Raw genomic sequence first — 27,699 nt, 5'->3', positions numbered from 1 at the left:
TTTGTCCCTTGCGTTATTGTTGTGAATATAGTGATTTTGGGACTTTCTTTCTTGTGAGGGCATATGGATTACAATAGAGTGGTGATGTTCAAAAATTTCAAGTTGAGTCAATTGAGCATATCTAGTAAACTAGTGGTTTTGAGTCGCTTATTGAGACTTGAGTGTTGTTGCTTGATAGTTTTAAATCTCTATTGCATTCTTGAAATTGTATTTTGAAATGAGGGAGTTATTTGGTTGAAGCTTCACATGCTTGTAGCCTAATTGTTGGTACCAACCAAAGTCATGTTTTTGTGCTTAAAGTGGATCCTCATTGAGATTTTTGTTTTGATTTGCTTGAGGACAAGCAAAGACTTTAAGTTGGGGGTGTTGATGAGTCGTGAAATTACGCGATATTCGATGCTAATTCCTTAAGTTTTTGTGACTCTTTAAGCACTTTTGTTGTTACTTTTTGTGTTTTTATGTTGTTTTGTAGGAAAAGATGCCAGGAGAGCATAACGGAGCAAAACGGACCAAATTAGAGCAAAAATAGAACAAATCAACGTTTCTGGCACCACATGTTAATAACATGTGGTGCAGCATGTTGAACATGCTAGCAGCATGTGGTGCAGCATCTGCTGTCAGTGAAAATGGCACCATAAGCGAGTAGCATATGGTGCAGCATGTGCAACATGCGAGCAACATGTGGTGATAGAGAAATTGTCACCACATGCTACGGTTTGGCACAACATGCGATTAGCATGTTGAACATGCGAATAGCATGTTGAACATGCGAATAACATGTTGTGCAGCATGTTGTGCAAGAGGGTATTTTGGTCCAAATTTTGTTCCCGTTTTTTGGAATGATATAAATACTCTTTTAGGGTTTGTAATATTTATCTTTGGCAGTTTTTCATCAAGTTTGGAGACTAGATTTCTACACCACACTTTGGGGTTGAAGATTTGAAGATTTGGTTGAGTATTTCTTAAACCTTTAATTCATTTCTTCAATTCCTTGCTTTGTATTGTATATCTAAGTGTGTAGCTTTCTATTCCATAACTTGAATCTCGTTTATGAAAGTATTCTTGATTAAAGTTTGGTTTGAAACTCTTGTTATGCTTATGTATTGAATGATTTCTTGTTGCTATTGAAGTGGGTCTTTGTTGATTTAATTAATCTCGTTCTTGAATGTTTCCAAAGGGATTAGCTAACCCTAGGACTCACCCATTTACTTAGATTGAGCTCGGAAGAGGAAATCTAGGTTGGGAAAGATTAATTAACAAGAATTTGGGTCATTAAACTCATCTAATAACTTGAGCTCGGAAGAGGATAGTTACTTGAGGTTAAATTGATTGTGCCTAATATCACACTCTAAGGCTTGGAAAAGTTTAGAGTGAAATTCATTGATTTGGTTGGAAGACTTTCAATGAGATTTTAGATATCATTATCTATCAACACAAACCCGCTCTTAGTTGTAAAATCGTAAAATACGTTGGATCGTTACTTGAGTGTAATCTCCTATTATCCATGCTTGTGGCCATTGATCATTTTACTCGCTTTCTAGGTTAGTTCACATTTCCGCATTAGTTATAATTCTCTCAAAAACCCAAAATATTATTCATCGTTTGGCTTTAGCGTAGTTGGTGAAAGTTCCTTACTTTCTTAATCGCCTATTGTTCCCTGTGGGATCGACCCCGACTCATAGTTGGGTAAATATATTGCATACGACCGTGTACACTTTCTCTTTGAGGAGTGTATTTGGACGTTATCAATAAAAAATCAATTTCTACAACAAGTCTTCTCTTTTAAAAAATATTAATAAATTTGCCGATTTTGTATTCGTAGCAAACATTAATATAATAAAATTTTAGATACGGAGCACAAATTACAATGTTATATTAATCATGTTTTAAACATAACATATACTCTCTCTCTCTCTCTCTCTCTCTCTGTATATATATATATATATATATATATATATATATATATATATATATAATCACTATTCAAAGACAACTACATATACATAAATATACATAAATGCACTATAATCTAAAGTGTTGGGCCCGTGCGCAGCACGGGCATAAGCCGTCTAGAAAAGAGATTAATGTCATAAAAGAAAAAATAATATTAAATGGAGATCAAATAATTAATAAGCTAAATTAGTGAAATTATAATTCTAATTGACATTTCCTTAAAACCGTGTAAAAAACAACATGACAAGTAAAATGAGTTAAACAAAAAATATTTACTAAAAATTAAAAAATAGAAGTTCTTCATGGCCCCATATTAAACACCAACCAGTATTAAAAAAAAAAAAGTGGAACCCATCACATCCAAACTCTTGGGGAAAAAAATGTGGGCCCCATATATATTAAACAACAACTAATATTAAAAAAAATGAATCCCATATTAAAAAAACAAACAATGTTAAAAAAAAGTTCTTAGAAAATCAAACAATTAAATCAATAATGATGGATTCATTGCCACATGCGTATCAACCCATTAGTGGGAGCACATGAAATTATTGTACATCAACATACTTAAAATACTTATATATTAAAATAAGATAGAATTTAATTACTTTTTCATTTTTTCCTTACTCTAATAAATATGAAAAAAGATTAATGTCATAAAAGAAAAAATAATATTAAATAGAGATCAAATAATTAATAAGGTAAATTAGTGAAATTATAATTCTAATTGACGTTTTCTTAAAAAAACACGTAAAAAACAACATGACAAGTAAAATGAGTTAAAACAAAAAATATTTACTAAAAATTAAAAAAATAGAAGTTCTTCATTGAAATAGAAAATCAAATTTCTACTTCATTTCATCTTAAACATATAAAACTAATATAATAATTTGAATTAGAATTATCCAAATCAAATTTTGATAAAAAAATTATATGTATTACTTTACTATTACTACTATATAGAAGTGCCAGTTTATAGAGGCAACATCGTCGTCCGTGTTCGGTCCTATTTTTTTATTTAAGAGTAAAAAATATCCTTTGTGGTCCCGCCCACTTTTTTATTTAAGGCAAAAAAAAAATGACGTTTTATACTTTATATTACCAACTCTTCTAAAAAGTAGATAGAAATACTTTATTATATTTCTATTTTTCTACTATATAGAAGCATCTGTTTACCCATGCTTCGTCGACAGTCACTCTTAAAAAAAAATAACTGGACCCCATCCTCCCCAAACTCATGAAAAAAAAGTGGACCGCACCCTCTTCAAACTCATGAAAAAAAATAGACCCCATATTAAAAAAAAAAAAAAAAGGCAAAGTCAAAAAAAAAACGTGCATCCCATATACTAAAAAATCAAACAATATTCATATAATTCCCAAAGTATCCCCGTCAAGTCAATAATAGTGGATTCATTGTCACATGCATATTAACCCATTAGTGAGAGCAAATGAAATTATTGCACATCAAAAAACATGGACCTCATATTATTACTTTTCTTCAAAATATTTAAATGCTGTATTTTCTATTCCGCCATGTCATTTATTTATTATGTTTACTAAAATAAATATACTTAAAATATATATATTTAAAAATAACATACAATTTAATTACTTTTTTATTTTTATTCTTACTCTAATAAATGTGAAAAGAGATTAATATCAAATGAAGATCAAATAATGAATAAGATAAATTAGTCAAATTATAATTCTAATTCGCGTTTCCTTAAAAAACCATGCAAAAGATAACATGACAAGTAAAATGAGTTAAACCGAGAATATTTACCAAAAATTAAAAAATAGCATTTCTTCGTTTAAATAGAAAATTAATTTCTACTTTGTTTCGTTTCAAACATGTAAAATTAATTTAATAATTTGAATTAGAATTATCCAAATCAAAATTTGATAAAAAATAATAAGTATTTTACACTTTTAAATTAATCGAATTAAAATTGAAAGTATCAACTGATGCTTAAATATTGCTATTATTTTATCTCAAAAAGAAGAAAATAGTTTTCTTTTAAACAAATCTTCTCTTTTAAAATGCATTAATAAATTTTCGTAGCAAACACGAATAAAATAAAGTTTTAGATACGGAGCATAAACTACAATGTTATATTAATCGTATTTTGAACATAGTATATATATATATATATATATATATATATATATATATATTATCATTATCTAAACACAACTACATATACATAGATACACTATAATCCGAAATGTTGGGCCCGTGCGCAGCACGGGCATAAGCCATCTAGTTTATGGATAATTGGAAGCTGGAAAGAAAAACGAAATAAATACAATAAAATGATGCTGCTTGGCATAGATAGCCGTGCAGCTTACTTGGTCAGGCGCCTCTATTTTCTTTTAAAAGTCTTGAGTTCAAAACTCAACACCTTCATTTTGTTCATTTGTTGTTGTAATTTTTTTTTTTTTTTTTGCCTCAATGATACTTGTCCAGTTTCAACCCGTGGACCTCTCACAAGTTAACAAAAGCTTGAACCAGTTGGTTCACAGTAGCTCCTTAAGGACTTGCGACAAAAAAATATTTGATAAGTAAGAATGTTGTTGCTTTCCTGATTAGTGATTGTGCTATTTTTTTTTCCCTTTCATCTTCTTTCTCGTCGATGAAATTGATTAAGATTGATTCGCGGAATCAATTGAATGATAAGCTTTATCGTCTGTGTTACACCTCGAAAAATTTCATGTCATTGCACAGTAAATAGACTAACGCGGGGTAAGAAGTATATAATGTTCCTACGAGTAAGAAGTAGTACTTAACGGTTCTAATTAAGATTCCAAAGACGTTTGAGGCAAGAGAAGAAAATTCGTTGAAGAATGTCAAGCTAAAGTTGTGTCTTGGAAAAGGGTTTGTAAAGCACCGAGCTATTGTTGATTTAATAATGTCTTGGGGAGAAGTTATAACACCCCTTAGATTGCTAATGAAGTGTTAAACAAGTGTTAAGAATGTTCCATAAGGATTGGAGATCAAACGAAGCGACGAGAATAAGTTCGGAGAAAAAGTGGATTATACGACCATTTATACGGTCCGTATAATGGTCTGTATAATCGTTACAGTGAAGGTCCATCACTGATGGAGTTATACGGTCAATTATACAGACCGTATAATGGTCCGTATAACTCCCGACGGACAGTTTTAATTTTTATAAAAAGAGGACTCCAAGTCTCATTTCTCATTTCTTATTTCCACCACTTCTCTCTAAACCTCTAGAACATTCCACATACTTCATTTACATGAATCCAAGGAAAAGCAAAGATCAAATACCAAAAACTAGTAGAATCAAATGCAAGAATGCTAGCTAGGGTTGATGGTAGCAAGAAATCTCTTTGGAATTGAAGTTAGGGTTTTCTCCAAGTGAGGCATTTCCATCCAAAACCCATTCCTACACAATCAAAAGTAAGTTTATGATCATTTCATGTTATTTAGAATATTGAATGGTTGGGAGACTCGGATTATGGAAGAAAGTAGAATATGAAGCTCATATGTGAAACAATGGTGTTGTTGAATAGTAGTGTGATATAAACCATAATTCTTGAGATAGTATGAGTATAATTTTGTTATAAATGCTATTAAGAATATTAGAGAAAAATTATATGAGGAAGAATGTGGTATTATATTATGGACCATGGCTATGGACGACCTTGAAAGGAAAATTTTAGAATTGAATAATGTCAAACTCGTCGACGCTATTGACTATGGTATCATGAATGTTGTATTTGATGTTTGGGAGTTGTTATATTATTTGGAGGAAGTCGTATAAACAAAGGAGATGTTGCTCAATTTTTATTAGTTCTAGCTTAAGCCTGAGTATATTATCGATTATCTAATCTTAGCACGAATTCTCTTGAATATAGAATCGTCGGCTTCGAAGGGAACCATTTAGTCGATATCTTTAAGAAGACAAAGAGGTATGTAAGGCTAACCCTTCTTTCTAAAGGCATGTTTTTCCTCATTTTGCGTTTCCTATTCTTATAAAGGTTGCAAGCTCATGACCCTCGAGATTTTCTTGATATTGTTGACAATGTTTCTTGTGATGATAATGATAACGATTATGATGATGAGTTAAATTTGATGATGAGTTCAATTTTAGAGATGCCATCCAAGATATCCAAAACGCCCAAATCTTAAGGACACTAGAAGCTCATAACTCACAATATTATTAAGATACTTTGGCAAAAGCTCCTAATAGTGATAATGGTAATGATGACGATGATAATGATAATAGTGAGGACGATAAATATGCTAGGATTCAATAATAGAAATCGGGAGTTCATAGACTTTGTGTCACCCCGATAGTATTGAAATGTTTCTCTCGAATACATATGTATGTTATAAATGTATGAATGCTATGTTGTGACACCGAGCTTATATGGCCGGCTACGATATCTATTGCCCGCACACCACTGCAGTCGGGTACGTATAACACTGAGCCTTGGTAGGGCCAGGTACGGATAACACTGAGCCTTGGTAGGGCCAGGTACGGATAACACCAAGCTTTATTATGGCTGGGTATGTAAGACACCCAACCTCTATGGTTGGGTATGCTACTACTATGTGTCCAAATGTATGAAATGGAAGTTTCCCAGTAGAAAGAGGATAAGTAAGTTTACTGAACATTGCTAGAGGTATACCTAACTCTTTCATTTCATAACTCGTCCATACTATGTTATTTCATATGCTTACATTATGCTATTGATTATGCTTTACATACTCAGTACATTACCCGTACTGACGTCCCTTTGCCTGAGGGCGCTGTGTTTCATGCCACACAGCCCCATATTGCTTTGCAGGAAAGTTGTCCGAGAGTTTGACTATAGGATGTTCCAAAAGCTGGATTGGTAGACTCCATTCGGTTCGGAGTGATACCGCGTCGGAGTATGTCCTTATGAGCTGAATCATGCACATTATGGCTATGTTGGGGTCCTGTCCCAACTTAGGTTTTGATATCATATCTTATGTTAGAGACTTTTGCAGACAGAGTCATGTATACAGTACATTAGCCTTGTAAGCAGCTATGCAAGCCGATGTAGCATTATGCATTACTTTATGGATTCATATTATTACAGATTTTTACTTGAGTTAAGAAAGACGAAAATAATGTTTTGAAAAGCTTTCATTATGCATATTATTTCATAATTAAGAGTCCAGTAAGATTATGAGTATAACGCGAACCAGCGGGTTCGCTTGGCTCTAAGTGAGGGTCGGGTGCCCATCATGCCCTATCAGAATTGGGGTGTGACAGTCTGATGCCTTATATAAAAAGAATATTTTAGTATTATTTATAATAAGATTATTTTGAAAATATTTCAACAAATGAAAATTCATCGAGAAGAGTTCGAGTAATATACGAGAGTTTTGTTTTATTTATATTGTGTTATTTTTTTTAATATGACGTTAATAGTATTATATTTATTTGTTCTCATATTAAAATGTGACACTGCTTATGAAAAATCATGCGTACATCACTGTACCTAGGCTGGCCCGTTAAATTTTAAAGCTCGCGTAGGCTAATCTCAATAGGGCTGAGCCAGCTCATATTGACAGTTTCCACCAATGATGTAAACATTATATTAGTTCCAATAAAAAAAATTGAATTTTTAAATTATTAATTCTACTTTTATGAATAGCTAAGCGCGCACGCGTGCACACACATATATATTTTTTATTATAGAAATTTCATTACACCGTAAGTGCATATATATAATGAACTTTAAAATTTTGGATATATCTGTATAAGCATATGAAACACACAAAACACACTTACCTTTATTTTAAATAGCTTATATATATATATATATATATATATATATATATATATACACACACACACACTAAACCCAGGGCAGTTAATTTGCAAAATGCCTTGAATTCACATGTGAGGCTTAAATTTGCGAGGCTTACTCCTCAAGTACTAGACTATGTGCTCTAAACACGGCTATCACTCGACGTTTAGAACTCGCTTAACAGTTCCTACTAAAATCATGTGTCAAATTTCTTAATTGGCACTGTTGGCCCTCAAATTCTTTAACAAATGAATAATAAAAGTTAAATATATTTATAGAAAAATGAAGATTGAGAGTAACTCAAATAACAAGTCATAATATTACATAGTTACTAATTAAGAACATCAAGTGGATAAATATCATTTGAATATTCTTATGAAGTTAGTTAGGTGACTGAAAATTTGTATCTTCATTTCCTATTAGTCTTCATGTCTTAGTTCTATGTTTATTTCTCAAAATTATCAGACCTTTGCAATCTTACTATTTGAAAGTAATTTTATATTTATTCATCAAAGAATAATATTTAAATTGTAGCACTGACAATATCTAGTGATTATCTTATTTTGGGGAGGTAATATGTGTAGCTTGATAATATTTTTTTGAGAAAGGGTAAAGGGTCAAATTGAGAAAGGGTAAAGGGTCAAGTTTGCCTCTGAACTATGCATATTTTCCCTTCGTTAATGGTTGGGGTCAAATATGCTCTCACCGTTACTAGTTGGGTCAAATATGCTCTCACCGTTACTGGTTGGGTCAAATTTTCCCTAAGCTATGCGAAATGGAATAAATTTGTCCTTATTTTTAAAGGTGGAAGCTTAACACTTGGTGATGACATGTGTCACGCAATTAAGAATTAATTATTTTCAACGGTGGGTAAATTTGAACCTTTTGTATAGTTCAGGAGCAAATTTATCCTTCCCCTTAATTTTGTGTTTTTAAAATTTTTTTGTTCCTCCTTTCTCTCTTCATGCCACTACCTCCACCAATCATCCTTTCTTCCTTCTTCCTCCTTGTCTCTTGTCACGCCCCAACTCTGGAGAGGCATAGCCGGCACCTGGTGCCATACTCGGTCCGAGCGTACCATTGTGTAGCTATGACTCTGGAGGGGTAACCCTTAACTTAGTCGACGAGGCCTACCTGCAAATAGATAATACCAACCAAGGTGACAAAGCTGTATCCTGAATCATCTTAACATAACATCAATCTCGTATGAAGGGTAAGCACACCCAAAATTTATATGTATAAAAATGTGTAGGCCGACGAGACTGCCACACTGACATCCACAACATACAAGATACGTCTACAAGCCTCTAAAGAGTAATGACTGTACTATGGCCAGGACAGGGCCCCGACCTACCATCATCTGTATAAACACAAAACATTGAACTGGGTAACTCCAAATGACATGGAGCTTACCACTCTAGCTGGTACTCGGCAATCTACTGAGGCAGTCTCTCCAGCTGCCTATCTGAACGTGCGAACAAGCACATAGAGTCCCCAGGCAAAGGGACATCAGTACGGAATAATGTATCGATTATATAAGGCAATTGACCCCTAAAATATAAGATAACTGAACATCAATTGAAGAGTCAATAAATAATCTGGTTGTACTTACCTGCCTCTGTCATCTATTAACTAATAATGCGATATCAAACTACTTAGCCGCATATAAGGCTTCTAGACATGCATGACTAGCCCCGTAAGCACTCAATGTAGCCCTGAAGGCAGTCTGTATGTATAATCATAGCCCCGAAGACAAGCGTGTGTCTGTATAGCTCCGAAGGCATCTGGATGGTCAATAGCCCCATAGGCAAGCATTATAGCCCCAAAGGCAAATGTCATAGCCCTGAAGGCAAACATCATAGCTCCAAAGGCAAACATTATAGCCCCGAAGGCAAGTATCATAGCCCCAAAGGCAAACATCATAGCCCCGAAGGCAAGCATTATAGCCCCGAAGGCAAGTATCATAACCCCGAAAGCAAACATCATAGCCCCGAAGGCAAGCGCGCTTCTATATAGCCCCGAAAGCATCTGTATGGCCAATAGTCCCGTAGGCCGGCATCACAGCCCCGAAGGCAAATATCATAGCCCTGAAGGAAAACATCATAGCCCCGAAGGCAAATATATACTTCTTTAGACTCTACAGTCTTACTTTTATCTACTAGCTACATAAGCAACAATGCTAACTAAAAGGGAACTGCCGATGAGGGAAACTACTATATGAATATCATGAAACAACATAGACATGGAGTCTCTGTGAGTAGAACCTTTTTGTGCACTTTGTTGGGACTCGCTTGATAAGGAATCATGCCAAACAAAGAAAGAAGGATAGCCTTTACATACCTCGATCTCCTTGTCTCTTTAATACTTTCATAGCATCCCACAATACAACTCAATCTACATTAATGCAATAAGATTCATGATTAATGCCAAGAAGGAACTAAGTTCGTAGCTCTAAGCTAGTAGCTTGTCTAAATAAATTTGGGCAGCATCTCCCTTATGAATTTGACTTCCTCCAACTCCACACATCATTAACAACAACCAGAGCAACACAACAAGATAAAAGATATCATTAACAAGTCATCAACATATCACGACGAGCTGTAAGCTCAGATTAGAACCCATATAACCCTTGACACCCCTTATGAATTTCTTACTGTAACTCAACAATATCTATAACATGATGAAAAGTATATTCATCCAGTTTTCCAGCCTCATATTTCACAAAATAACAAGAAAACAGTCCATAAAGTTCAACAATCTTAAAACCGATTTTTCAGACTACTAAAACACGTTTCTCACTTCTAGTGGTTATTTAACGTGTTCTTCATCCATCTAACCTTACGTAGACTTAAAATAACTCTTATACACGAGAAAGGGAAGAGTATTACCTTACATAACACGAACAACCCCTATATTGGGCTTACTTCACCTTGAAGCAACCTCCAACTCAAGCAACAACACAACTATAACTTTAAACCCTTTCTTACTTCCATAACTTGTTAACAACAGAAACCACAACATACTCAATTCATTCCAAGAGCCAAAAAATACATAATGGGATCTTCGAAACAGTTCAACAAACAATGATAATAAAACTACAATTTTCGCCCTTTATCTTACGGGTTTTCAACCGTGCAAGCTAGTCAAAAGTTATATAACCTCAAATACAAGGAGGAGGATAAAAATATTACCTTAAGATCCATAAAACAACTCTCCACAATAACTTGAACCCCTCCAAAATCAGCAACCACAAGAAGAACAAGAAACTCACTAGCACCATGGGATTCCCGGCGTTTGATTTGCGTTGTTTACCTTTGGTTTTCTCTTAGATCATGTAGAAACGCTTTACAGAGTATTTTGGGGTATTTACCATCTGTTGGTGAATGAGATCTTATAAGCAAGCCACCGACTTATACATTAAAAGAAATTTCCCACCACCTACGTGAGTCCCAACAGGGGCTGCCCTTGCAGTCTTACAAAAATGCGAATATCTCTTTATTCTAACGTCTTATGAACAAGCGGTTTAATGCACTGGAAACTACATTCGTAGACCTTCAATTTGGTGGGTAGCTAGACCCGTAACTCCAAGTAGATTGGGAGAAAAGCTCAGTGACATCTGGCCCAAGTTTCTGGTAACTTATAAACATAATTTGTTTTACAACTAACTTGACTTCAAAACTTAACACACGACTATCATAAAACTAAAATACCTCATAAAATTCCCTTCTTAGCACGTTAAGCACTCCTAGTCTTCCCCAAAAGTACGGGTTATAACATTCCCAACTTGCCAACTTTCGACGAAACTTATCTTCTTTGACTCATTTAACTTCTAACCCTTTTGGTACTTTGATCTTAAACCTTTGTAACCTCCAAGGTAACATGATTAACTGTCATGACCCAAATTACCGATGGTGAGGGCACCTACCTTATTATTAGTAGTAGGCGAGCCCTTACCCGTTAACCCATTAATTACTAGCCAATTTCAACTTCTTTAATCATTTATACTCTAACAATCAATAAATAAGTGAATGAATAAATAGTCTGACCAAGTCATAAATAATAAATAATATAAGTGCAGAAGTCTTAACTATTACACCCCGAAAATTTGAAAGTTATCGTATAAGGACTCTAACCAACAATATATATGTCAAATATAATAATAAATAATGTCTGAAATTTAAAGTAGACATTTGGAAAGAGAGATCTTCAGGTGGCATGTCATGGGTAGAAGCTCACCCTCAGATCTGATTGAGCAAACTAGCTTCAAGCTAGAGATGTAGTCTAGATGAAATCTCTGGAACACAATCTGCACTCAAAAAGGGTGCAACAAGGTAGTATCAGTACAAACACTATATACTGATGAGTCGTGAAATTACGCGATATTCGACGCTAATTCCTTAAGCTTTTGTGACTCCTTAAGCACTTTTGTTGTTACTTTTTGTGTTTTTATGTTGTTTTGTAGGAAAAGATGCCCGGAGAGCATAAAAGAGCAAAATGGATCAAAATGGACCAAAATGGAACAAAATAGAGCAAAACAAGTCAAGTAGCTGAAATGAGTGATCGGAAGAAACCAAGTGAAAAGAAAGTCAAAAAGAGACCAAACTGGACCATTTTGCAAAACTGTCAAAACTGGACAGTTTTGCAAAAACGGGACAGATTTGCAAAACTGTCAAAAGTGGACAGTTTTGCAAAAACGGGCAGAATTGCAAAAACAGAAATATGGGGGCAGATTTTGACATTTTTTGGACTTGGAAAAATAGAGGGCAGCTACAAAAGAGAGATTTGGGGCATATCATTTTCATCTTTGGTCATTTTGCAAGTTTTGGAGGCTAGGGTTTTTCTACAATATTGGAGGAGAAGATTGGAAGCACTTCAATGAGATATTTCTTAATCCTTTCTTCAATTCCTTGTTTTGTATTGCATATCTAAGTGTGTAGTATTTATTCCATTACTTGAATCTTGATTGTGAAACTATTCTTGATTAAAGTTTGGATTGAAACTCTTGTTTTGCTTATGTATTGAATGATTTCTATTGCTATTGAAGTGGGTCTTTGTTAATTTAATTAATCTCATTCTTGAATGTTTCCAAAGGGAGTAGCTAACCCTAGGACTCACCCATTTACTTAGATTGAGCTTGGAAGAGGAAATCTAGGTTGGGAAAGATTAATTAACAAGAATTTGGGTCATTAAACTCATCTAATAACTTGAGCTCGGAAGAGGATAGTTACTTGAGGTTAAATTGATTGTACCTAATATCACACTCTAAGGCTTGGAAAAGCTTAGAGTGAAATTCATTGATTTGGTTGGAAGACTTTCAATGAGATTTTAGATATCATTATCTATCAACACAAATCCGTTCTTAGTTGTAAAATCATAAAATACGTTGGATCGTTACTTGAGTGTAATTTCCTATTATCCAAACTTGTGGCCATTGATCATTTTACTTGCTTTCTAGGTTAGTTTACATTTCCGCATTAGTCATAATTTTCTCAAAAACCAAAATATTACCTATCGTTTGGCTTTAGCGTAGTTGGTGAAAGTTCCTTACTTTCTTAATCGCTTAGCATATTGTTCCCTGTGGGATCGACCCCGACTCATAGTTGGGTAAATATATTGCATACGACCGTGTACACTTTCTCTTTGAGGAGTGTATTTGGACGTTATCAAAAATGGCGCCGTTGCCGGGGAACAATTTGGCGTATTTGAGTTAGTTTGGGATTTAAGCTAACTTGCTTTGGTTCAAACTTTCATTGCTTTATTTTATCTAAAAAAAAAAAAAAATAAAAAATAAAAAAAAAACTGACCAGTTTTGCAGAATTGCAAAACTGTCCAGTTCTGAAAAACTGACCAGTTTTGCAGAATTGCAAAACTGTCCAGTTTTTTTATTTTTGCAGAAACTGTCCAGTTCTAAAAAAAAAAAAAAAAAAAAAAAACTCTCCAGTTTTTGCTTCTGCAAAACTGTTCAGTTTTAAAAAAAAAAAAATGGCATCATATAATGATAATTGGTCGGATGGTAGTTATGCATACTTTGATGACCCTTGTCTTTATTGCGAAGGACCACACTCATGGCAAAATTGTTTGAATTCTTCCGGGGGCGGGTTGTGCGCGCAATCCCAAACCTATGAGTGGAGTATATGTGATAGATGTGGTGGTCAAAATGGTCATTGGGACAATTGTGATTATTTGTCCTTCCCTTCCCCGAACCCTCACTATGACTATTCTAGTTTTGATTTTGATGATAGTAGGGATATGGAAATGGAAGAAGCCTCAAATGCTCAAAATGAGAGGATAATGCTCATGTTAGAGACCATTCTTGAAAAAGTTGAAAAACAGGACTTAGCGGTTAAAGACTTGAGGCAACCACTTGATGACTTGAGGCAAGCAATTAATTGCAATGACAAAGCTATTCACATCTTGGAGGATCAAATGAAATCATTGGTTCATACTTATAATTCTCAACAACTTGAGGGTGTTGAAAGTAGGCAAGAAAGTGACCAAAACATGAATGTCTCCAAGAGTGAATTTCTACAAGCTTTGAATGACTCTCAACTTGAAGAAAGCCTTGACAAAGTGGAAATAGTGAGCCAAGATTGGCTTATGTCTCAAGCTCAACAACTTAGAGCCTATGGGGATCATCGAGAAGACATTTCGAGGATGGTGGAAGAATTTGTAAAAATCCATGTTGAGCAAAGGCAAGAGTTGAAGGAACTTGAAATTGCTATCCGTGACTTGAAAGCCGAATTGAATGCAAAAGTTGAGGTATGCAATACTCAACATCAAATAGTCATGAATAGTAGTTTTAAGTTAGTTTCCAATGAAAAAGTGGTCAACATTGATTTTCAAGAGCTAATGATGAATTGCCAGCCGACCAATCCAAATATAATGCAAGATGCCGAGATTGAAGAAATGATACTAGAGTTGCATAAAAAAGTTCATGCAATGGTTTTTGAAGACTCTAGTTCATTTTTGGGTGAGGATGTCAAAAATGAAGTGAATTTGAAAATGGAGCGCCTTAGACCACATTCCAACCATTTTTCAACATTGTGCTTGGTTGATGATATGGAAGTTGAACTAACCGAGCCTATGGAGAATTGTGGAAATGAAGAAGAAAGCGTTTTCATTTTGAAGTTTGCTATGCCAAGAAGACAAAATGGCATGCCTCACTTAAGGGCCAAGAAGTGCAAAATGCGACACCCGAGAGTTGGCCTCCTTGTTTTTCTACCACCGCCCCATGAGCGTCATCATGACCTTGATTCAAAGTTGGGGCGCAAATTCATATCTTCCAAATGGAAGGAAAAGTGGTAAAGGTAACCGTCGTGCTGCGACGTTAAATCAAGCGCTTGGTGGGAGGTAACCCATCGTTTTAAAAGTTTTAAATCGTTTTTGAAATTTTATTTTTTTAGAATAGTTTTAGTTTATGGTTTTTGACTAATCCGCAAAGTTTCAGAATTGTTGGAGTTGTTTTGAGCATATCGAATTTCCGGACAGCCTCCAAACCAGTAAAAGTTGCTAAATTTTTTTTTTCAGTTGTCACAACCTGCGAATCGCAGGTCTAACCTGCGAGTCGCAGGTCTAATCGCACATGGTGACAGACACAAAAAAAAAAAAAAAAATTCGGTGACATCACCTGCGACTCGCAGGTCATACCTGCGATTCGCAGGTGGGGTCGCAGGTCATGACAGTGAGTGTAAAAAAAAAAAATTTTTTTTTTTCTTTCTCTCTGTTTTGTTTTGATTATGTGCAGCGAGGACACTACAATGTTTATAGTTGGGGGTGGCACGTAGTAGCGCATTATATTTTGAAACTTGCTCAAAATTTTTTAAAATTTTGTTCTTTTGACATGTTGTGGATTAGTCACTCTTATTATTTTATTTTCTTTCTTAGCTTCTTTCATTAGTCTTGTAAGTTTAGGTGTAGGTTCTCCTTTGAGGAAAAATGTGAAAACTCTTGGCTTGTTTGGTACTAATAGAGTTAGTCTCTTGCATGTGAAATTGAAATGTGAATACCTCTCCAAATTGTTGTGAAAGTTAAAAAGCAAGGTGCATAGGAAAGAATGATCTTTGTGACAACTTTTTGGCTCATTTTGTGACTCTTTACCTACTAGTGTGTTGACTTTGGATTATGAGATATTGCACTGGTTGTTCTTGCTTGGAAAGTGAAATTGATCCATCTTGATTAGTTCATATGCCATGTGTGTGAGTGTTTGTTGAATAAATCTTGTGTTTACTTTTATCATCTAGAACTTGCCCGGTTAGTCGTTCAATGCTAATTTTGATTATGTTGGTTGGAGAGATGACCTTGGGCTATCTTTGTGAAAAAGCCTCTTTAGCCTTTCTAGCCTACCATTGCATAAATAATATCACTAGTAACCCCATTTGAGCTTATGACCTTTTCTTTGATTGCCACATTACAAGCCTTTACCATGTTTGATGAAAAGTCTCTCTTTTGAACCTTTCCCTCCTTGAACATGAAATTGTGAATTTGAAGCCAAAAGCCTAAGTTGGGGGTGTTAGTGTTGCTTGAGAGCGGTGAAGGTTGGTGTTGTGAAAAAGTCAAAAGAAAGGAAGAAAATTTGAAAAATACAAAAAGGTTGCAAACTTTTTGTGCAAAAAAAAAAAATGCCTATTTGTAAAAAAAAAAAAAAAAAAAAAAAAAATGCAGGTGACACCACCTGCGACTCGCAGGTCAGACCTGCGATTCGCATGTGTCGTCGCAGGTGGTGCCAGCAAAAAAAAAAAAAAAAAATTTTTTTTTCTTCCTTTTCTATTTTTATGTTTTGTTTTGATTATGTGCAGCGAGGACACTGCAACATTTATAGTTGGGGGTGGCATGTGCTAGCACATTATATTTTGGAACTTTATAAAGGAAGTTGGAATAAGTGGGGAAACTAGTATGCAAAGGAAGGAGTGTTGTTTTGAAATGAAGAGGAAAGTAGACAAAAGGTTTTGTGTAGTGTTCAAGGAGGGCGCAGTCACTTGTATCCCAAATACTTATTCTACCCATCCCTAAGCCTACATTACAAGCTTAAAAAACGCCTATGTGATCTCCAACCGAATGTTCTTGAGTTAGTGATAAACGAAAATAAGGGCAAGCTTATGGTGTGATATTTGTTAGCACCAGAATTTCTTTGTTGAGTGTGAGCGACTTTTGTGTATTTGTCCCTTGTGTCGTAGCTGTGAATATTGTGATTTTGGGACTTTCTTTCTTGTGAGGGCATATGAATTACGATAGAGTAGTGATGTTCAAAAATTCCAAGTTGAGTCAATTGAGCATATCTAGTAAACTAGTGGTTTTGAGTCACTTATTGAGACTTGAGTGTTGTTGCTTGATAGTTTTAAAAATCTATTGCATTCTTGAAATTGTATTTTGAAATGAGGGAGTTATTTGGTTGAAGCTTCACATGCTTGTAGCCTAATTGTTGGTACCAACCAAAGTCATGTTTTTGTGCTTAAAATGGATCCTCATTGAGATTTTTGTTTTAGTTTGCTTGAGGACAAGCAAAGGCTTTAAGTTGGGGGTGTTGATGAGTCGTGAAATTACGCGATATTCGACGCTAATTCCTTAAGCTTTTGTGACTCCTTAAGCACTTTTGTTGTTACTTTTTGTGTTTTTATGTTGTTTTGTAGGAAAAGATGCCCGGAGAGCATAAAAGAGCAAAATGGATCAAAATGGACCAAAATGGAACAAAATAGAGCAAAACAAGTCAAGTAGCTGAAATGAGTGATCGGAAGAAACCAAGTGAAAAGAAAGTCAAAAAGAGACCAAACTGGACCATTTTGCAAAACTGTCAAAACTGGACAGGTTTGCAAAAACGGGACAGATTTGCAAAACTGTCAAAAGTGGACAGTTTTGCAAAAAACGGGCAGAATTGCAAAAACAGAAATATGGGGGCAGATTTTGACATTTTTTGGACTTGGAAAAATAGAGGGCAGCTACAAAAGAGAGATTTGGGGCATATCATTTTCATCTTTGGTCATTTTGCAAGTTTTGGAGGCTAGGGTTTTTCTACAATATTGGAGGAGAAGATTGGAAGCACTTCAATGAGATATTTCTTAATCCTTTCTTCAATTCCTTGTTTTGTATTGCATATCTAAGTGTGTAGTATTTATTTCATTACTTGAATCTTGATTGTGAAACTATTCTTGATTAAAGTTTGGATTGAAACTCTTGTTTTGCTTATGTATTGAATGATTTCTATTGCTATTGAAGTGGGTCTTTGTTAATTTAATTAATCTCATTCTTGAATGTTTCCAAAGGGAGTAGCTAACCCTAGGACTCACCCATTTACTTAGATTGAGCTTGGAAGAGGAAATCTAGGTTGGGAAAGATTAATTAACAAGAATTTGGGTCATTAAACTCATCTAATAACTTGAGCTCGGAAGATGATAGTTACTTGAGGTTAAATTGATTGTACCTAATATCACACTCTAAGGCTTGGAAAAGCTTAGAGTGAAATTCATTGATTTGGTTGGAAGACTTTCAATGAGATTTTAGATATCATTATCTATCAACACAAATCCGTTCTTAGTTGTAAAATCATAAAATACGTTGGATCGTTACTTGAGTGTAATTTCCTATTATCCAAACTTGTGGCCATTGATCATTTTACTTGCTTTCTAGGTTAGTTTACATTTCCGCATTAGTCATAATTTTCTCAAAAACCAAAATATTACCTATCGTTTGGCTTTAGCGTAGTTGGTGAAAGTTCCTTACTTTCTTAATCGCTTAGCATATTGTTCCCTGTGGGATCGACCCCGACTCATAGTTGGGTAAATATATTGCATACGACCGTGTACACTTTCTCTTTGAGGAGTGTATTTGGACGTTATCATATACCGGTGAGCATCATAGGCCGACTAAGATTAGTTCACATATATAAACATAAAATCAACAAGATAAATAGATAGGCACTTAATACTCAAATCCAAGTCACAGAATATCCATAATAGAGTCATAGCCTAAGATGAAGCTTTTAAACCACAATTCTGTCAAGTCTCAATAATCTCACCTGATAATCACAAGTCCAAGTTCCGTCCCTAGGTAGAGTCAGTAATCCACAATTTAAATCAGTCAATGGTCATATTTATATCATAATAGGCATTCAACATCCATACCAAAATCAAAACCAAAAGAGCATATAATAATGCAAAATAAAATGTAATGACGTGCAATGCAAAATATGATGATGTGCAATGCAATGCAATGCACTGGCCAACCACTCGAACTGTATATACATGCTAATTGGTGTCTTTGCCCAATAGCTATGACCTGCAGGGGACCATGGTGTCCATGTACCACTCGTTCCGGATCTTTGCCCAAGGGTAACGAGTCTCCGGATCTTTGCCCATGGAGGATCTTTATCAAATCATATCATATAACATCACATCACCCGGAACCATTTCCCATCGGGCATTTAAAACATTTTCTCTTATAGATACCATAAGTCTTTCATTAATCAGTTCCAAACCATTTCCATCATGTATGAATGTATGAATGCATAAATGTTATATCAATGCAATAAATGCCAATGAATATGTTATGGAAGTCACAACACTATAAGCCCTATCAAGACTTTTATAAATCAACTTTACAGTAAGCATGATCAATCAATGATGTCAAGTGCAAATAAAGGTGCAAGTCACAAGGCTATAAACCATCCCATTACTTTCAATAAATCATCTCAACTATGGAATGAATCATACAAACTATCTCTGTCAACATAAATAGTCTATGTCCCTCTTTACTTCCAAATATAGCGAGTACACTTCACAACTAACTATTGTATTACCAAGGTGCTCCATTTTCTCATATATTATCATCAATACCAAGTCATAATTCAATATCAATATATTTATGAATTGAGAATGCATGCTAAGTATGATCTCATCATCAACAGTAAATCATACATCAAGTTTTCATCTGGGTACTATCATAAGTATATAAATCACGATTCAGGTCTAAACTCATTATCCTTCCTTTCTTCGATGATATATGTCACAATAAGAGAGAATTTAGTACAACCCGTAGCACAACACAACAATTTAGGTAATAAGTCTAATCACAATAACAAGGCAACAAGCCACCATCAACCAAACTAATAGAAATCCATCCCGAATCGCCACAGTATGAATACAACTACACCTTCATAATGCGTAAATAACGGCGACAAGCCCACATAATCAATCAATCAATACCAACCTAGGAATATCCAACCCAAACTCTATGTCCGAAGACCTATTCATGCTTTCTCTCATCAATTCTACACAATATATACGTTTCGCTAATCAAAGTCTAACAAAAGTAAGCCATAACCTACCTCGAATGCAGAACAGGAGCTAAGAACTACTCCACACGAGCCTTCTGTTTCCGAAGCACCTCAGAACGGTCAAAGTCTAAAAATATGATGCTAAGTAAGCAACAAACCATGTATTTAAACAAGAACAACAATTTGGGGAAGAAGGCCCACTCACTTATACCTTTTTCAATGGATGAAACTATCCTTTAATGGTGAATTTATCATAACTTGTATCTCTACAATCATTAACCTTCAATTCATGCGTTTCTAATCAATTTTACCCCTTCAAACAAATTTTAGGACAAAGTTTCCATTTTTATTAGAACCTTAAGTCTCAACATGCAATTTCAACCATAAAAAATCAAATTCCCTTCCTAGAAATGATAATCTATACTCCTAGATGATTAATCAATAACAAAATCAACAACCCATCAAGTATTTAAGGGTTTACTAATTCTAGGGTTCTAGGATTTTCACCCACCATTGATGGACCTTAAACTAATCATGGAACTTGAAGAAGAAAGGAAAAGGAGCAAATAAAGGTGGGGACTTACCCTCCAAGATGCTTTCACCAATGAATGGAATGAAGTTTGCCTCTTTCTCTCTTGAAAACTGACTTTGGGGTCTTGTGGGTAATGGTTTGGAGTTGGAATATAAAAATAGGATTTTCTACCCCTGTCGGTCGCTACATCGGTCACCATGTCTTCTGCGGCAGTCCCACTACAATGGCCTTGAGTCCGCTACAGTGGACCTGCTGGAACGGTCCTCACAAAAATAGTCATAACTCTCTCATAGGAGGAGAAACACGACGATTCTTTTTGCTATAGCTTCGTAATTACGATACTGATCTAATGGTTCAATCCTCACACAAAACAAAGGTCGTTTAATCAATATGGATCCCTTTCTAGCCAAAGACCTACGGCGAAAATATCGAATACGAGCGCGACAAAACCCAAACCCATCTGAAACTCTTCGGAACCTTACCAAAACTTTTGGACAAGTTCAAAATCATCATATTAACTTGTTGGAACTTTCAAAATATTGACACGGAGTCATCCTAACCCGACTTTAACCGTGGTCAACTCTAACTCGTTAACTTAACTGGCTTCTCTATCAATGGCTCAATTTACACTCGAACCTTGCGGGAACCAAAAAAATGACTTCATTAAGTAATAGATCATACTAACAGGACTTGGGGAAGGTTCAACAAGGGTAAATGGGTCAAAAACACTATAACGACCAGACAGGTCATTACATTAACTTACTTTGTATAATCTTAAGGATGATCTCATTTTCGAGATTACATCAATTGACTTACGACATACTTGACGTATGAAAATACGAGATGTAACATCTCTCCTCGCCACCAATTTCATCACCACCTCTGCCACCTTTTTCTCTTCCCCTAACATTTTTCTTTCCCTCTTCCTGTTACCCCACCTCACCTACACCTCTGGGAGGGAATGGGATAAATGACTTGAACATGTAATATAAAATACTATTTAAATGAATGTGTATAGCCACATAGAGATCAAAGGAGGAAAAAAGGGTGATTGACGATAGTTTCAATGACGCGAGGAGAGAAAAGACTGATAAACAAATGTATAGCTGCATAGGGGTCACATTTTGTTCCTCTTTTCTCTTTCCGTGCACTACATCTACCACCAATAACCCTTTATTCTTCCTTTGACCCTATGCAGCTATAAACCTATATTAGTATTCTATATTGCATGTTTAAGTCATTTAGCGCATTTCCACCTGGTGGTAGAGGTGGTGGTTGGGTGACAGGATGACAGAAAGAGAAAGAAAATGAAAAGAGAAGATGGTGGTGGAGGTGATGGCAACAATGGTGGTGGGAAGAGAGACAAGGAGAAAGGAGGAAGGAGGAAGAAAGGGTGATTTGTGGTAGAGGTAGTGGCGGAAAGAGAGAAAGGAGGAACAAAAAATAAATAAATAAATAAATAGAAAACTCAAAATTAGGAGAAAGGATCAAATTTGTCCTTGAACTATGCGAAAGGATCTAAATTTTTCCTTCGTTTAAAAAGATTAATTCTTAATTGCATGACACATGTCATTACTGGGTGCTAAGCTTGCACTTAAAATAAGGGCAGATTTGTTCTATTTCACAAAGTTCAGGGGCAAATTTGATATCAACTATTAATGAAGGGCAATTATGTTCCATTTCGCATAATTCAGGAGCAAATTTAACTTTTTATCCTGTAAGAAATTGGGATTTTTCAATTATTTGGATGCTAAGACAAATAGTTAATTTATATCTCATGATGACTTTAATGCTATTGCATTGATTGTACCTATGAATATATGCTAGATATTTTATTTTCTGGGAGTTCTTTAGTTTTCTTAAACGTTTATTGTACTTTCTACATTTTTTATGTTATTATGCTATTTTATTAAAGTATAAGTTTTCAAAAATTAAAAATTCATGGAACTTACAATTTATGTCTCGACCCGTACGAAGTAAAATGCGCCGCCTCACGCTCCCTCTTTTTAAAACGCATTATCGACATATATGTGCAAGGAAATATGTGGTTAATGGAACTCTAAAAACCAGAAGGTTGATTTTTCTTATTACACACGAGACAAGTTTACTTACATTTAACTCTACTATAAGTAGGAGTAATTGAAAAGGTTATTCTTCTGTGTTAGTTAATTAACTTTAGGAACTAATAATAAACCACCTTAAAATTATTTGAATGAGTGAGTTATACTTCAAATTTATTACTTAACACTCAGTTTATTTTTATTTTTCCATGATAAGGAATTGTGAAATTGGATAATTGCAGGTAAATAATGCAGGAGTTAATGGATTAATGGTAGAGGGAGACGTTTCAATCCTTCCGGAGATGATAGAAAGACAAGCTACTCGAGGTTTATGCAACACAACTGAGGTTAGTGCTTTATTTCTCGCTACATTTTCCAATGCCTCTACATTCGTAAAAAATGTTTTTCGGTGTTGGATTATAACAACAACAAAAACCCAGTATAATCTTATAAGTGGGGTCTGGGAAGAATAATGTGTGCAGACCTTACTCTTACCTAGTGAAGGTGGAGCGGTTGTTTTCGATAGACCTTCGGTTCAAGGAAAACAATTCAAAATAGTTTAGCAAAAATAAAATACGGAAGTGAAGAATCCATGACAAATAATAAGAAAAGCAAGACATAGCATTCTAAGAGAAAGAACAACTAAATAATGCGATAAGCGAAGTACAAAAAACAATAGATAGTAACAGAAAATCGAAGAACAAGGAACTACGAGGATAATACTACTACAACTGGTATGAAAGGAGAAGCAGATACAATGCTCCAAACTATACCAAGCCTATCCGAGAAAAGTGAGACAATGCGCAACTACCTACTAGCTAACTGTCTACCTTAATCAGCGACCTTTGTATCCCCCTATCTAGGGTCATGTCCTTAGTAAGCAAAAGATGCATCATGTCCTGTCTAATCACTTCTCTCTAATACTTCTTTGCCCTGCCTATACCTCTTCTTAAACCTATCATCGTCAACCTCTCACACCTTCTCAGTGGGGCATCTGCATGTCTCCTCTTCACATGTACCCTTGCTTCCTATAAAGAAATGGATTTAGGACCTAACTCAACCCCAAAAACTAGCTCATGAGGGGAGGATTGCCAACTCCGTATAAGGAGATACTGTATCCTTTAATCCACTGATGTGAGACTCTTAATACCACACCTCATGCCCAGGGCTGGACATTCGGTGCGTGGGCAATTTTATTATGCGGGCACAACATCGGTAATAATGAATTGGCCGCGCGGGCCTGACTATGATACCATGTAAGAAATGGATCTTGGGCCTAACTCTACCCCAAAAGCTAGCTCATGATGGGTGAATTGCCCATGTCCATACAAGGAGACCATGTACCCGTTAACCCACCAATGTGGGACTCTTTACATTCCCTCATCTGCCACTGGGCCACTCCCACCTTTTCTGGAATATCTTCATTTTTTATCCTATCTCTCCTACTATGCCCACATCTATATCTTCATTTTCGCAACTTTCATCTTTTGAACATGGGGGTTCTTGAGTAGCCAACATTCTACTCCATACAACATAGTTAGATTGAATAGGTCAAAATACTTTCTGGAGAAATATTTATTAAAGATTAACAAAATGTCAACAAATTAGATAATGTTACAATGAAGTTTTTGAATGTAATCAAAAGTTGGTATTAATGTATCAGTGTTGGTTAATTAGATTATTGATATGAAGGTACGAAAGATGGTTATGAAGAGAATGATTTTCGCCCAAAGTAAGGCAAAATTATCTTCCTACATTTGATGGAAACCGAAAAAAAAAAAAAACAATATCAACAACTAACCAAGAAAAAATAATTTTTGTTGTAAACAATTCTCGGGAAAAAGTTTTCGTTATACCAAGATGCTTAATATACCACTATCCTTTTTCTCATTTGCGAATACTCGATAGCACTGTAACCATTAGTCTAAAGCTTGATCATTTATGTTGATATAACCACCTATTTCAAAGTATTTTTAACCATTAAGTTCCAATTGTTGTGGATTTACGCTGAGTATGTTATTGTTGTTGTTACTGTTTTTGTTAAGGTTCAAATTGTGTCAACTCTTATCTACCATTCTCTCCCTTGTAAAATATACAATACCATAAAAAATACAATTGTGAGTAAAATAAACTCATTGATAGTAATTGAATTTTGTATTAAATATGGTTAACTCTGAAATATACTAATGCAAGAGGATGAAGTTCCAATCAAGTCAACTGGAAAATTGATAGAGAATTTTGAATGGGCAGAAGAATGTATAAACACTAATTATTATGGAGCAAAAAGAATGATTGATGGCTTTATTCCACTACTCCTCTTGTCTCCTTCACCAAGGGTTGTTAATGTTTCTTCTTTGCTTGGAAAGATAAAGGTAAGATTGTATTTTTTCCATTTACTAATAACGACTTGCTAAATTGCAAATTTGTTTCCACTTAGAGCCCGTTTGGATTGACTTATAAGTTGCTTATAAGCTGTTTTCAGCTTTTTTGAGTGTTTGGCTGGTCAGCTTAAAGTCATTTTGTGCTTAAAATAAGCTCAAAAAAATAATTGGGCTCATTTGACTTAGCTTATCTAAAACAACTTATAAGCCAAAAAAAAAAAAGTTAGACTACCCCAACTTATTTTTTGTAGCTTATAAGCTGTTTGCAGCTTATAAGCATAAGCCCATCCAAACAGGCTCTTAATGTCATTAGAGAAAAGTTATTTATTTTTTCTTTGCGAGAATTTTGTCAATTCTTGATATAATATGAAAAGAAGTTTCGGAAAAACCATTTCACCTGCTTTTGAACAAATGCTTAGGGTCGTAATTCTAAGAGGGTGTTTGGCTAAGTTTATAAGTTGGACAAACTAATTTATAAGCATTTTTTTCCGCTTATTTACGCGTTCGGTAAGCATCAAAAGTGCTTATAAATCAAGTACTTTGAGCCTAGAGTTACAAGTTGGTCACCCTTATCTTGTGATTTTCTCGCTTATAAGCACTTTCAATTTGACCAAAATTTTTACTATTTTATCCTTAATATCTTTTAATTCTAAAAGTGTTCAAAACAAAATTGCTAATTTCCTCTGCATTCTATATTTGTCATTCATCCTTTTCCTAGCAAAGATACTTTTAAATTAATATTTTTATTAAAAAAATTAATATATATATATATATATATATAATTAAGGGCATTTGATTTTTTAATAATGAAACAGCTTATCAACACTCTTTTACCAAACACATTATTTTCTTGTTACTAATTTTGACACTTTTATCCAAATACGTAATAACTTACTTACAAAATTAATTTCAACACTTAAAAGCGCGTAATACTTATCATCTATTTACATTCAGCTAATCTGAACGGGCTCTAAAAGAGACAGTTTCAGCTCACAATACTATTTTCTCTTGCCTTTTTATCATCTTTTTTGTTTTCTTATACTGCACTTTTTTTTTTTTTTTTAAATACATGTTCAGCTGGTATCAAATCAGTGGGCCATAAAGACTTTAAGTGATGGAGCAGGCCTTACAACAGAAAAAGTGGATGAAGTACTCAATGAGTTTCTTATGGACTTCAAGGAGGGCCTATTAAAGGAAAAGGGCTGGCTCACTGATATGGCCGCTTATACAGTCTCAAAAGCAGTCATGAATGCATACACAAGAATTGTGGCCCAAAAGTATTCTTCCATATGTGTCAACTGCATTTGCCCAGGCTTTACCAAGACAGACATTACTCGTAATACTGGGCCTTTGACTCCACAAGATGCTGCTGAAGGCCCAATACTTCTGGCCCTTTTGCCTGAAGGTGGGCCTACTGGCCAGTTCTTTCATCGGAAGAACGTTCCGATAACATTCTGAAAAGAAAAAAGTCCAATTTAAGCGTTGCATGAAACATCAAATGAACTTGTAATATTATATTTTAAAGAATAGAATTCTTCTATTTCCCCTGAAAAAATCGGATGTTCATTTGGCATGAGCAGTGTACGAGCCCTTTCTTGATGTCTCTAACTTCCCCATAGCTGGTGAATCATTTGAATCATAAGAATGAAATCAGTAGACATCAGGCTTAGAAACTATTGTTTGAAATAAATGGCGGATAGGCTTGATAAAATTTATAAAAAAAAATGCAACAATAATATTTGTCGTTCTATATAGGCAAAATAATAAATCTAATTCACTGTTATGGAGATTCTTATTCCATTATCTAAGAAATATTTTTCAATTGTATCCTTTCTATATTTTCAAGTTTTTATTTTAATATCTCAAGTTACAATTAATTTTAATTATTCAGCAAAAGCCTTTTTATAACCACTAGGAAATTACTATACGTATAAAGTTACAATTATAATTAATATGAGAAAAGTTCATTATTTTCTTAAATGGTCATGGCATTAGGAATGTAATAAATTTTCTGTTTTTAATTAAATGACAATAGAACTCTATTTGATATTCTAGAGCTTTGAATGAAATTATTTAACTCTTGATATCTACCAATAAAAATTTTGACAACAAGAACCAAGCTATTGTATTCAAACAAATGCCTAACATCTTATTAACTTGAAAGAACCTTTCCCAAGTTATATAATAAGACATGTGACTTTTTACATACAGGGTTATAAACTATAAACACATACTAATAACTAGTTATTTAATAATAGCAAAGATTTTGGGGGCCTTTAACTGTTGGATGCCTAAACAGATGTTTTAGTGACCTATCCTTGAGCAATCTATGCTTGAAACACAATTTCTTACCGGTGATAATCAATACATGACGATAAAATTTGTTTTGCAGGTCAAATTCTCGAGTTGAATGAACTTGTAGTAATTAAATTGGTTGAGTGTCATGGTATTTAGTTATCTTAGTAATAATCAAGCATTCAATTTTTCTTAGGATACTTGGAAACATGTCTCTTTCAATAACTTTCCTCCCGTGCTTTAATTACAGTTGAGGCGACACGATTTTTCAAGGGGTACTGTGACTAAGGTCTTTAATTATTCCTTATGTATGATTAATGTATGTAATTTATTTCTAAGATGATTTTGTAGGTGTAGGTAATTGTCATTTCCCCCCATCTTTACTTAAATAACATATTTTTT

The 27,699-nt window shown here is 34.6% G+C and overlaps 1 protein-coding gene across 1 annotated transcript in view; it reads left to right on the top strand.

The window, feature by feature from the left end:
* The window catches only part of LOC132632725 ((+)-neomenthol dehydrogenase-like), a 37,893-nt gene extending 11,292 nt beyond the window's left edge, over positions 1–26,601 (top strand). The window contains exons 2-4 of the mRNA XM_060348779.1: positions 22,864–22,969; positions 24,815–24,993; positions 26,080–26,601. Coding sequence (XP_060204762.1) covers positions 22,864–22,969; positions 24,815–24,993; positions 26,080–26,460 — 666 coding nt within the window. The 3' untranslated portion in view covers positions 26,461–26,601. The remainder of the gene's footprint in view (positions 1–22,863; positions 22,970–24,814; positions 24,994–26,079) is intronic.
* The last annotated feature ends 1,098 nt before the right edge of the window (positions 26,602–27,699 follow it).

Source organism: Lycium barbarum, chromosome 1 (genome assembly GCF_019175385.1).
Source record: "Lycium barbarum isolate Lr01 chromosome 1, ASM1917538v2, whole genome shotgun sequence".
Lineage (NCBI taxonomy): Eukaryota > Viridiplantae > Streptophyta > Magnoliopsida > Solanales > Solanaceae > Lycium > Lycium barbarum.
The sequence above is the reverse complement of the archived record's forward strand: the minus strand, read 5'-3'. Positions and strand labels throughout refer to the sequence as shown.